Source organism: Fulmarus glacialis, unplaced genomic scaffold (assembly GCF_000690835.1).
Source record: "Fulmarus glacialis isolate BGI_N327 unplaced genomic scaffold, ASM69083v1 Scaffold46939, whole genome shotgun sequence".
Taxonomy (NCBI): Eukaryota; Metazoa; Chordata; class Aves; order Procellariiformes; family Procellariidae; genus Fulmarus; species Fulmarus glacialis.
This window is the reverse complement of record NW_009236093.1, coordinates 346-12,025: the sequence shown is the minus strand read 5'-3', so window position 1 is coordinate 12,025 and position 11,680 is coordinate 346. Positions and strand designations below refer to the sequence as shown.

The 11,680-nt window shown below is 40.3% G+C and overlaps 1 protein-coding gene across 1 annotated transcript; it reads left to right on the top strand.

The window, feature by feature from the left end:
• Window positions 1-2,648: 2,648 nt before the first annotated feature.
• On the top strand, window positions 2,649-11,449 carry GNPAT (glyceronephosphate O-acyltransferase; the record flags this gene model as incomplete). Its single annotated transcript, XM_009586245.1, has 8 exons — window positions 2,649-2,931; window positions 5,155-5,331; window positions 6,193-6,322; window positions 8,907-9,034; window positions 9,493-9,568; window positions 10,171-10,322; window positions 10,412-10,542; window positions 11,226-11,449. Coding segments are annotated over 8 exons (1,301 nt in total), but the record flags the coding sequence as incomplete, so codon positions are not given.
• Between the last annotated feature and the right edge of the window lie 231 nt (window positions 11,450-11,680).

Here is an 11,680-nt window from a genome sequence, read left to right as displayed (position 1 = left end):
GTTTTTCCCTGCAGCTCCTATGCCAGTCTCAGACACGGAGGTTTGGGTGTGGGGTGCTAAACCTGCGTTTCTGCTTGGATTTAGAGGAGGGGGCTGGGAAGAGAGGGAAACCGTGCCTGGTTTCGGCAGAGATTCCAAAGCTTCTGCGTCTCCTTGGCTGTGTGCTGTTATCCCAAGCGCACTGTGAGCGCTCCCGTTTTATTGCTTTCAGAGGTTATATGGAACCAGAGGAGTTCCACGCTCCTGGTGTTTCGCTTTTGTACTTTATCAATGTCACAGTAACCGTGTACATAACTGAATTGTCTGATGTCAAAGTTTCCAACAGTGTATTTTCTAAATGTGTTCTCTACAAGTTGGCAACTGAAGGTGGGACAACAGCTTGGCTGTAACGTGCAAAAGCAGCGTTTCTCTTCTTTAGTGATTGGTAAAGTGTGTGTGTTTTGGCTCCCTCAGTGCTACTTCAGGACAGGGCGTGAAAATACCTGTTGCCATGGAGAGAAATCAGTTGCACATCAAATCTGGAAACATGAAATGAGGAGCGGGGGTAGAGAGGTGACTTTTCAATTGGTGGTAGCCTTTGCAAAACTCCGCTCACCAGAGCTATGTTGGGGAATGGCTGTAGCAGCGCAGTGATTGCTGATGTGGCTGATGATACCCGAGCTGAGTGCTGGGTTTCTTTGTCTGGGTTTTGTGTAGTTGCACGTTGCAGGATTTAAACTTTGGTAATTGAAATAAAAGTTGCTTAGATTTTCTGAGCAATGACTTGTCACATACTGATCTAAGTAGGTGTATACTTAGAGCCAACTAATATTTTCTGATGCTATTCTGAGCTATCTTTTTTGCTATTACAGGGTATAAGGTTTTTTTTTTTTCTGTTTTATTTTTAATCAAGGGGGTTGATATAAGGTGTCAATGGCAACAGATGGCTAATACAAACTATTTCCGGTCGTCTTAACAGTTCTTAGCTTACTTGGCTCTTGCAAAACACCAACTAGTTGAAAGCTGTGGAAGAAGAAAGATTGAAAACTGCTAAACCATACGGGCAAAAAGACGCTGAAAGTTTTAAATTAGTATGGGCCTGGGTTTAATACCTTGTGTAGGATTGTTTTAAAAGCCCCTGGAAAGTCGGTTCTGCAGTTACTGTGGGACAATTCTCTAAAATAGAGTAGTGGAGAGAGAAGTTAGATGATCTACCAAATGCTGCTGTAGTAGGAGGATGGTATCCAAATTTGACTACACTGTGTGGGGAAAAGAATGAGAAGGTCAAACATTATAGTAGGATTTGTGTTCTCTGATAAAATGAAATTGGCTTTTGATACAGTCGAGGCTTTGAAAGATTTTTTGTGGTTCTTAAGCGGAGATACTCTGCTTTGGCGTTTTTCGTTTTGTTTTGCCAAATTATCTTGTGTTGATGAATGGACAGGAACCAAATGTTTGCTCTCTACTTACTTTAAATGTCAGCTGTTTTTGATGGTGTTGCTGATGTGGCTGTGGTCAGCTGGCAGTGAAACCTGACTCCCTCTCCCAAGGTTGAAAACCCAGCCACCTGGGTTTTCATGCCCGCTGCTGGGCATTTTGGTTATCTGTTCCTGGTGTTCTCCCGTGTGTTTGCTGGCCACCAGAAAAGGACACTGTAAGAGCCCGTGAAACAACATATTTTATCCTTCATTGGACTGGTTCTGCACAGGTTGTGTACAGGGAGAGGAGGCAGAATGAATGAAAGAGTTGCCTGTGCTACCCTTCAAGTGGTGCTGTAAAGGAAGACATAAGCATTTTTATTTTAGCATCTTCTTCTAATAAATATGCTTGATCATAACCAATACTTTTATATTTGTGTTTCTCTGGTGGCTATTGCTGCTGTTCTGAAGTTTAGAGAAATACAGTTTCAATTTCAGAAAGACTGAGGGGTCATCCATAGGGACTGTGGTGTTATAGGATGTAATAGGAGACATCTCTCTCCAGCGCGGGGGATGCTTACTGACTCAAGGGGAAGAGTTTTGTCACTGAGATTTCTGCAGCGGGACGGATCCACAATTAGTTCTTGATATACCGTTTGTTTTCCTGCTTAGCAGTGGTGTTGGTTACTCGGCGGCTGTGCTCTCTTTTTACCTATGTGCGCACCATATTGCATTTTGATCTTTATATGGCTGATAATGTTTTTTTTGGTTTGTTCCTGTCTGGCTGTGTTTTATGTACCCTGTGTCCAAGCCTGATGAAAGCCAGCACAAATCACTAAGGTCCCAGATGCAACTTAAGGTAGCAGGGATTATTTTTTTGTGTTGGTGATTGTGTTTTTATAATGTCATTCATGGTATTGTCTTCATGCAGCTGTGAGAGTTGGAAGCAAAGGTGTTTTAGTTAATACCTTTTAATCGTTGAGAGGCTGGAGGCAAGGTTCTTTAGCTTTCAAAGCCCAGGTGTTCTCTCAGCTTCTTCCTCTTGGGCAGAATTAAGTAATGTGACATAGGGTTATTTGGGGATCTTTGCAGTTGGAAGAGGTTGAGGTTTTTTGTTGGGGTTTGCTTTTTTTTTGCTTTTTACTTTCTTTCTATTTGCAGCATTGTTCCAAGCAGATAACATTTGTTCATGCACTCAGAGTGTGGAATGCAGACACTGTAGAAAGCTAAAAAAAACCCCAATCATTGCAGAAGTATTGCACGCTGTTATTTTGGTACTGTAGCCAAGCAGACCACTGAATGGCTTGAGACAGCGTCTCATTCTTTATTTGTATGTTCCCAGCAGAAAGAGCTCACGTCAAAGAAAAGAGATGAGTTTGAAGATATCTTGGAGGAAAGACGATTGTCCAGCGACTTGAGATATGCGATGAAATGTTATACTCCTGTAATCTACAAGGGACTTTCACCTTGCAAGCCAAACGCTATTAAAAGTGCTGTTCTCCACTCAGAGCAAGTTCAATACGTTATCAAGCAGGTGAGGCTGGACACTGAGCTGTAAGATGAGGTAGACTGAACACAGCCAAACTTTGTTTGGCAGCAGGGAAAAAAAGATTATTGCTGACGTTGTCAAGTACGATAGCTGTAGTTTGAAAGGTGGTCCAATCAGTAACTTGAGAGCCATACTTTTTTGGCAGGAAAAACAAATACTGATTTACCACAGAGTTGCCACTAAAGCTGTCAGATAGCTCATTCACAAAATAGTGTTTTGATTTTGCATATGTGACACTTCACCATCTAACTTATCCAATGTGCTTTTTTTTTTTCCCCCTCCCTCCTCCACTGTCCTTGCCACAGAGCAGCATTGTGAAAGACAAAAGCACTCTTCTTCTAAGTAGACTTTTTTGTACTTTGTGGATGTCTTGTAGGAATTTTATAGACTAGTGATGTATTTATGAATCAGCCATAAATGCTACATTCTCCAAAATGAGAGTTATATTTCACAGAGAATTCTTTGAATTAGAAACACTAAGATGTAACCATATTTTTGTTTTAAGATGAAGGGCAGCTACTGCTTTGTAACGAATGAAATATTTTATATTCAAACGGGCTCATATTTTACATTGTGTTGTAATGGCTGAAATAAGAGTGTGTAAGTAGTATGAAATAAGCAAAATTGAATCTTTCAACTACAGAAACACTAAAACATTTACTGAAAGAAAATATTTTACAGAGGATTTGACAGAAAGATATTTGTGTAATGTTTTGTTCTGAAGTGCTGCTTTTTTGGTGGAAAATTATTTTGATGGATATTTTCCCAGCTAGCGTCAAGTGGTTGAAGGGCGTTAGCAGTCCTGCCATTGCAACCTAGTTATCAGCTTTGCACTAGAGATTACTGAAAGTATCTAACTGGGACTATCTTGGGCAATATGCCCAACGGTCTGCGATTAGTGTGCCTCCTGCCTGGGCAGAGTTTACACAGCTTTACGCAGACATACTAGAATTTGTTCTTGTGACAAATTGCTGAGGTTACTAATGTTCAGTATGTGAAATTAAGTGCATTTGTTTGTTTTAGCTTGCTATGTGTGGCTGGTCTGGTTTTTTGATTCCTGATTTTGGGGAATAAGTGCTTAGCTCTGGAGTGGATGTGCACTTAATTCACACAGGATCAACTGTGTAAGCCTTTTGCTGGTGAATGAGAACAATATCTGTTCCCCTAGTGAATAATAAGAAAAATTTTTTGGCTTCCTAAGAGAGATTGATTTTCTGAGGCTTAAGTGGAAGCAGTTTTTGGCTTCTTTAAGTGGTTATAATAATCAGTTATAGCTACATGTGGAACTATGCAGGATGAAGGATGATGTGTTTATTAAAACACAGTTGAACCAGTAGATATGATAGTAAGGTGGTATATGGAGGTAGATTGGAGGAGATGCATTTTCTCATATGTCACAAAATAGAAATAATAGGTAAGCAGTGCTGGCCTCTAAACAGAGCCGTGCTTTTTTGGAGGCTTTTTCTTTTCCTCCTCTTTCCTCTTCCTGCGTGTTCAGTAAAAGGCATGTTCCTCATTCCATAACAGTAAAAGACTAACTTTTCAATTAAATATTTCTAGATTCAAAGTATCAAATAGGAGGGACGACCATTATTTAAGTCTGTTTTAAGAAAGTTCGGAAGGGAATGCGCGTAGCAACAGAAAAAAGATCATTGATATGCAAAGTTGGTAGAGACAGTGCTTTGTATGCATTTCAGCTAGCCATTGCAAAAGTAATACATTACGAAGAAATTCAAGCGTGATACGGCGGAGGTTCTTCAGCTAAGTCTTAAAATCTAACCCAAATGCACTTCAAAGATTTACATTGTGAATATCTCTGCAAACATAGGTTTCATTTTACTAGTCAAAGAAAATTGTACACAGCTTTCTTCAGACCAATAATAGAGGAAATGTTCTTCTCTGAAGATGCTACAGGTTAAAACATTCAGACGGTGTGTTTGGGGGCGAAAAATTGTTGCACACCCTCCCCCCCCGCCATTGACATTTAAGCTCATTCTTGACTTTGAAGAGCTTTAACTTGGCTTTCTCTTGTTGGCTGACACCAAACAGATTCTGTATGATTAGATGCATGCCTATCACTTAAAATAAAATCTTGCTGACTATTGCAGTAGTTCTGCCGTAATTGTTGTGGCACATAGAATGGTGTGCATGGGCAAGGAGACGGGAACAACATCTGACTGCTATTTTGTTTGTTTTGTTTCTCTTTAGTTAGCAAAAGAGATGGGAGAATCACCTGATATTATTCAAGAAGAAGCCATGGAAATCCTGGATGAGATGGGCCACAGCATGCAATTAGGAGCTGTCAGATTTTTTGCCTTTACTCTGAGCAAAATATTTAAACGGCTTTTCCAGAGAGTTTGTGTGAATGAAGAAGGAATGCAGAGAGTAAGTACTGGTGGGGAAAAAAAAAGTTATAATATTTTCATACCAGTCACTTGGACAAAGACTCTAATCTTCACTCCAAGTAACAAATATGAAAAATACCCTTTGAAAAAAAAGACTGCACTTGTGTTTATTACTGCATTTCTTAATAAGTTGGAGGGGGGGCAGGGAAGACAGATGATATATAAGTATTTTAGAGGCAAACTGTCAGCAGGACTTTTTGTACATTTTCCAAATGCTTCCTGCGGTAGGGAATACTTGCAGTCATGTGTCAGTGATTCTGTTAGGTCAGCCACTGAGAGAGTTTTCCTATCTGATATTATGAATTTAATGATGCATTTAGTTGAATTGGGGGTGAAAACCTAGTGTTATGTGGCTGAGTGGGTTGGCTGTTCTGCAAAACAGCTGAGATGGTGAAACATTGTGCACCTCAGGGGCAGGAGATGCTTTAAGTTCGTCCCAGTTCCCTGGGGAGCTGTTGTCCCGCTGTTTCATTGCAGAATGCCACAGTTCTGGAGGGTGCAGTGCATTCCCTGGAAGACAGCAATGTCAGCCCTTACATCCCGTATTGGGTTTCCCATCCCCATCAAAAAGAGTTTGAATTAGACTATCACGTAATGAGGTGGCCCTGGCTTTTGAGTCCTGTCATGCTTGTGAACCACAGGTTCCTTGTCTGGAAACTACTGCTCCAAATTTCCTACGGTTCCATGCTGAAAAAGGTGTAGAGTGTGTGGACAGAAAAACCACCCTCAAACCGATCAGCTTCTGTTTGTCTTAAGCCGTGTGAAGGTCTGTATTTGCAAATTTCAACAGTCAGTCTGTAAATATTGGAACAATATTGTTTGTGCTGTTTTTTTTTTTCAGTTGCAACACGCCATTCAGGAGCATCCAGTTGTACTGCTGCCCAGTCATCGAAGCTATGTAGACTTTTTGATGCTGTCTTACTTGCTATATACGTATGACTTGGCTTTGCCTGTCATTGCTGCAGGAATAGGCAAGTATGTTCTTTTAACAATGTTTTCAGGATTCAGAGAATCGGTAGCAAGGGGTCTTGTAGCTGCTACTATAAGTAGTTGTGTTTAACTTCTGTTCCAAATATGTCATGTTAAAACCTCCTTGGGTGAGGTGCTTACAGCATCTGAAAGCTGCTCATCGGTGCTAAGTCCAACCAAAGGTGAATTTTTTCAGAAGTACCCCATCTGTAGACCCAAGGCTGGGGTAAAGATAGGTGTTGTGGAGAAGACTTCTATATTGCTTTTTTTTGCCTGGGAACAGGTGAAAACTTGCCAAAGAGTTACTGTGTATGCAGAACCTTTTGTGATACTTTATACAGTATAAAGTGCAGTCACAGTAGCCAGATATGAAGTGCCAGCCACCTTGTGCTTGTTGCTGATGCGACTGTTTCCCTTGAAGCATTGGCAGAACTTCAACACATTGAAGTGCTGAGAACAGAGCTGGCTGGGAAATGAAATTTCACATCAGAGGTCACGATTTTGGACATACTTAATTCTAAAGCAGATGAAGCCAGTATATTTGTGGGAAACAATTCTTGAAGACTTTAACATTAAATATCTTCTGAGTTCATGTGCTTTTTGAAAATCTGGACTCTGGCAGCACTTAACCAAGAAACCTGATCTTGGAAGTGTTGGGTATCAACCAGGTCATCTAAGCAGGCAGGCAACAACCTCAGGTCTGGTGCAGCACTGTAATGCGCACAGGCAAGCTAGCAAAGGTCTGGGAACCTACTACTCTACTGTAGTCTACTTCTACAATCAAGAGGTTAGGAAGACCAGTAGAAAATCAGCAGAAGCTGGAAGAATGTGCTTGCTGGGGAAGACGAGATTCTGCTGGTCTTTGAGTTAGTGGTATCTTGCCTCTGGGTGGTGCAGGTTAGATTCTGGTGAATTCAGAAGTTCATGTCTCATAGCTGCCTTGATCAAGGTGTTGCAACTGCTTACCTGTCTCATATTGTTCAGAATCCGCTCACGTGCTGTCATAGGTATTGGTGTAATCCTTTGCTGACTTTTGGATTAGAGCCTTTTTGAGTTTTGGGCCTCAAAACAGTATCTTAAGATACTATTAGTTTAGCTTAGAGGGATTTTTTAGTGATTAACATTTTTTTAAGTGTTTTGGGGTCAAAGTTCTTCAGAATTAGGGGTTTGCAGCTTGATAATACTACTGCATGTGTGTATTATTTTAAATTCCTCTGGAGAAAATGCAGTTCTCTATGGTTGTAGTTGTATTTACTGCCTATTGTGTTAGAGGTTCACAAGATGTGGTTTACAAACTCACTCTCAAAGTGGTACTTGTGCTGAGTGGAGGGACACTGTCCTGATATAGGTGGTAAGTGCCTCTGCTTTGTTAGTTATCACTTGGCTTCAAGTAGCGTACGGGTAGATCTGTGGGGATTAGCTAAGGGAAGGTGAACAAGTTGCCAGTAACACCAGAGTACATGCTCATACAGAACATTAGTGGGAATCCCAGCTGGTGCTGGGATCGTGTTTCTGTCTCAGGTCTTGGGAGCAAGTCAGATTAGAGGCACAGAGCTGGTGAGTGGTGTGGGCTTGAGGTACGTGAAAGGATGCGTTTCAGTCCCAGTTTGTGGGGTGGCAGCGTGTGGTGGGGTGAGGCGTTGGGCATGCAGCCAGCATCCTGGTTGGGAGGTTGAGTACGCGGCAGGAGGGTGGAAGTAAGGGAGGGGATAGAGTCTATGTTGTGGTGAGAGAGGGAGGGTAGTAGGAGAGTAAGGGAAAAAGAGGGACCTCTGTGCATGGGAAGCTCTGACAGCGGCTATTGCTGCCCAGGGTCCTGTAGCCAATTTGTTTTTATCTTTTTTTTCTTCTCTTTCTCTCTTATATATGTGTGTATGTGACATATTATATGACATCTTCAAGGCAGTCACTGTCAGCATTGCAGCTGGAAATGTGAAATTATTTTCCTGAGTGAATATCTGTTCTCAAGTGTTTCGTGGATTGAGGTGGCAAGGAGTTTGAAGTGGCACATGGCCAGCTGCTGTGTAGACTCGTTTTAAATGCTTCCCTAAGAAATTTGTTAACGTTAAGTGTTTCCTGGTTTCGACAAGTTAAGCATTGACTGTCAGTGCTTAAATCTAGAAAACTATAAAAACTTTTAGCTGGTTTGGTGTACACCTCCTGAAGTGGTGAGTCAGGATCATAAATGGTGTAATACAGTGTAATTGGTCAGTTAATTTCTGTGTCTTCTAGGATACCTTCAGTGGTAACTGATCTTTCTGAAGACGAGTGAGACAATGTACTTCAAAAACTTAGTCTTTATTATGGTTGAAATCTGGCCATCTAAATTATGAAAATAAATTGCTCTAAGTGAATGCTGCTTACAAAGAAAATGGAAAGCGTATTATAATATGCCATTCATGTCTACATAAGTCTTGCTAGTCAATCTGAAAGCAAATAAAGGTATTTGCAACAACAGAATCCTTGAAAAAGATCTTCTTTATTCTGGTAATTGAATCAGTGTATTAGAGAAAGTGGTTGATTCTGCTGGCTGATATTAATCAGTAAGTTTTGTGTGTGTGGTTTTGTTTTTTGTTTGTTTTTCAGATTTCTTAGGAATGAAAATAGTTGGTGAGCTGCTACGAAGGGCAGGTGCCTTTTTTATGCGACGTTCCTTTGGTGGGAACAGACTCTACTGGGCAGTGTTTGCTGAATATGTAAAAACGATGTTAAAGGTAAATAAATTACTGAACCCTCAAAATTTATGCTTAAGAAATACTCTGTTGGAATGATTCATGTGAAATATGCACGATGTTATAGCTATGTGATTGAAAGTCTTCACTGCAATCTGATTAAATGCCTTTTACCTCAGAATTGCTGTAGGTGAAGAGCGTGCATGCACTCTGTTGTTATAGTTCAGCAGTAGTGGTAAACAAATTGCTGCTCATCAGTTGCTTTGGATCATGTGCCCATATCTCATGACAGACACAATATTTTCGTTAATTTAACTATATGGTGTGGCAAATACAATGGATGAATATAGGCTTAGAGATGACTGAAGTTAGATATGCATGGCTTCCATTAAAAAAAACTTAATTACATTTTAAGTACTTAAAACTATTTGTGGGCAGTAAAGAAGAAATGTTGTTATTTTTCTAACCAGCTTTTTTTTTGTTTTGTTTTACTTTTGAAGAGTGGCTATGCCCCAATTGAATTTTTTCTTGAAGGGACTAGAAGCCGCACCGCCAAGACTCTGACTCCAAAGTTTGGTAGGTTTGTTGAAAACTTGGAACTTTTTATGATTATTAGTGTTTTCATTAGTGGCTATGTGCTTCGTAAGTTCTTCAGACAGGAAGGGATGTTAAAGTGGTAGGAAGTTGGTGAAGTCTGTCAGAGTAGTGGAAAACACTATGGTTAGAGTTGCAAGGCCATACAAAGAATGGCAATAACCCATCTCTTGCACTCTGCTGCTTTCTCTCCCTTTGCCCCATTGTGTACTTAATTGTAAAATTCTTCACCGTTTTCTTTCTAGAAAAAAGGCGTCCCCTTACCAGCAGAGCAATATTGTAAGCTAACTGTAAAAGTATTGGGGAATCTTTAGAAGGAAGATGCTGTGCGAGCGCAGAGCAGTGCTGCTGAAAAGAGCACAAATAGTTGTCCAAATGTATTGCTTACATTTACCTTCTGTTTTAAAGCTTGGGCAACATCTTGTGCTTCTGCCTGCTTGAAGAGAGAACAAGAACAGTGCACACATATTAGCAGTTTCTAAAATTTGAAGATACTTTTTTCAAAGTTAAATTGCAGTTGCTTTTCCCTCCTCGAAAAAGACAGGTGATTCACTTTTTTGTCTTTTTTTTTTTTCAATTTGCAGGTCTTCTCAGCATTGTGATGGAACCATTTTTTAAACGTGAAGTTTTTGACACATACCTTGTTCCCATCAGCATCAGCTACGAGAGGATATTAGAAGAATCTCTCTATGCATATGAACTCCTAGGAGTCCCAAAGCCCAAAGAATCTACATCTGTATGTAAATTCCTTAAGAACAGGGCATAGGTGGATGTATAACACCCTGTAGCACCAAAATTTGAGTTTTGCTCTTCCCATTTTCTTAGGGGTTGTTAAAAGCTAGAAGAATCCTCAGTGACAATTTTGGTACCGTACACATCTACATTGGCCAGCCAGTATCACTTAGAACCTTGGCATCTGGGAGAATCAATCGGTGCCCATACAATTTGGTTCCCAGGTACCACATCTTTCCACTGTGTATGCACAGGAAAAGCATTTGTTTAGTCCTCGCCTATGTGAAATAATTAAGATGTTCTCTTGTACTTTGTTTTCAACTTCTCTCATCTCCCCTCCATCTGACTATTTAGAATGCTGAACCTATTTTGTCTGAGCAGAGGCTTATCATGCTTGTGATTGGGTATTTCTGAAACAGGTTGTTACTTGCATAGCTTTGTACTGTGTCAGGAAGATGCCATTTTAAAAATTAATGATGATGCATGAGCCAGGCAAAGCTCTATTTTCTGAGAATTCGGTGATTTTGCCACTTAAAAATTCCGCCTTTCTCTCCCTTCTTGCTTTATTACTGCAAACTGTTATGTGATCATGTGCTAGGGAGCTGTAGCTATGACTGGATTGGGTGGCTGTTATGTAAAACATAATGCTCTTAAATTTTTTTTGAAGATAGCAAATGTAGAGCATCAATACAGAGATCTGTGTTTCAAATAGTATCGTGAAGCTACTGATGTTTTGCTCTGTACTTCCGTTCTACATAGCACATAGATAGAATCACGCTCCAGATGTTAGGTGCTATAAAGTAGTTACGGATCTGGGAGCAATAGGGAAGAAAAAAAAATAAGGAAGGGTGTGATACATATTCCAGTTTTTGGAGCTCTTTACCTTGAACTGCATTGTTCTCTTCAGGCATCTTCCCCACAAGCCATCTGAGGATATCCAGGAATTTGTCAGTGACGTAGCTTATAAAATGGAGCTCCTGCAAATAGAAAACATGGTTTTGAGCCCATGGGTGCTAGCTGCTGCTGTCCTGCTCCAGAATTTGCCAGCCATGGATTTTGAACTTCTAATAGAAAAGACCCTGTGGCTTAAAGGCTTAACACAGACTTTTGGAGGATTCATTGAATGGCCTGGTATGCAGAGAAAGTGTTATTTCTCTTCCTTCTGTTGTTTATGAAGTATAAATGATATTTCTGTGGAAGCAGTGTATGGTGACAACTTTACAGAATGTTTTCCCAAGAGTTGTAAATGGATTTTAGAATATGCTAAAAATGATGCTAAAACCTGATAGGTTTTGACTTAGCCTGTAGAAGATAATACTTTGAAAAACAGTTAGGTGGAAGCAGAACAGATGTTTTACTGTT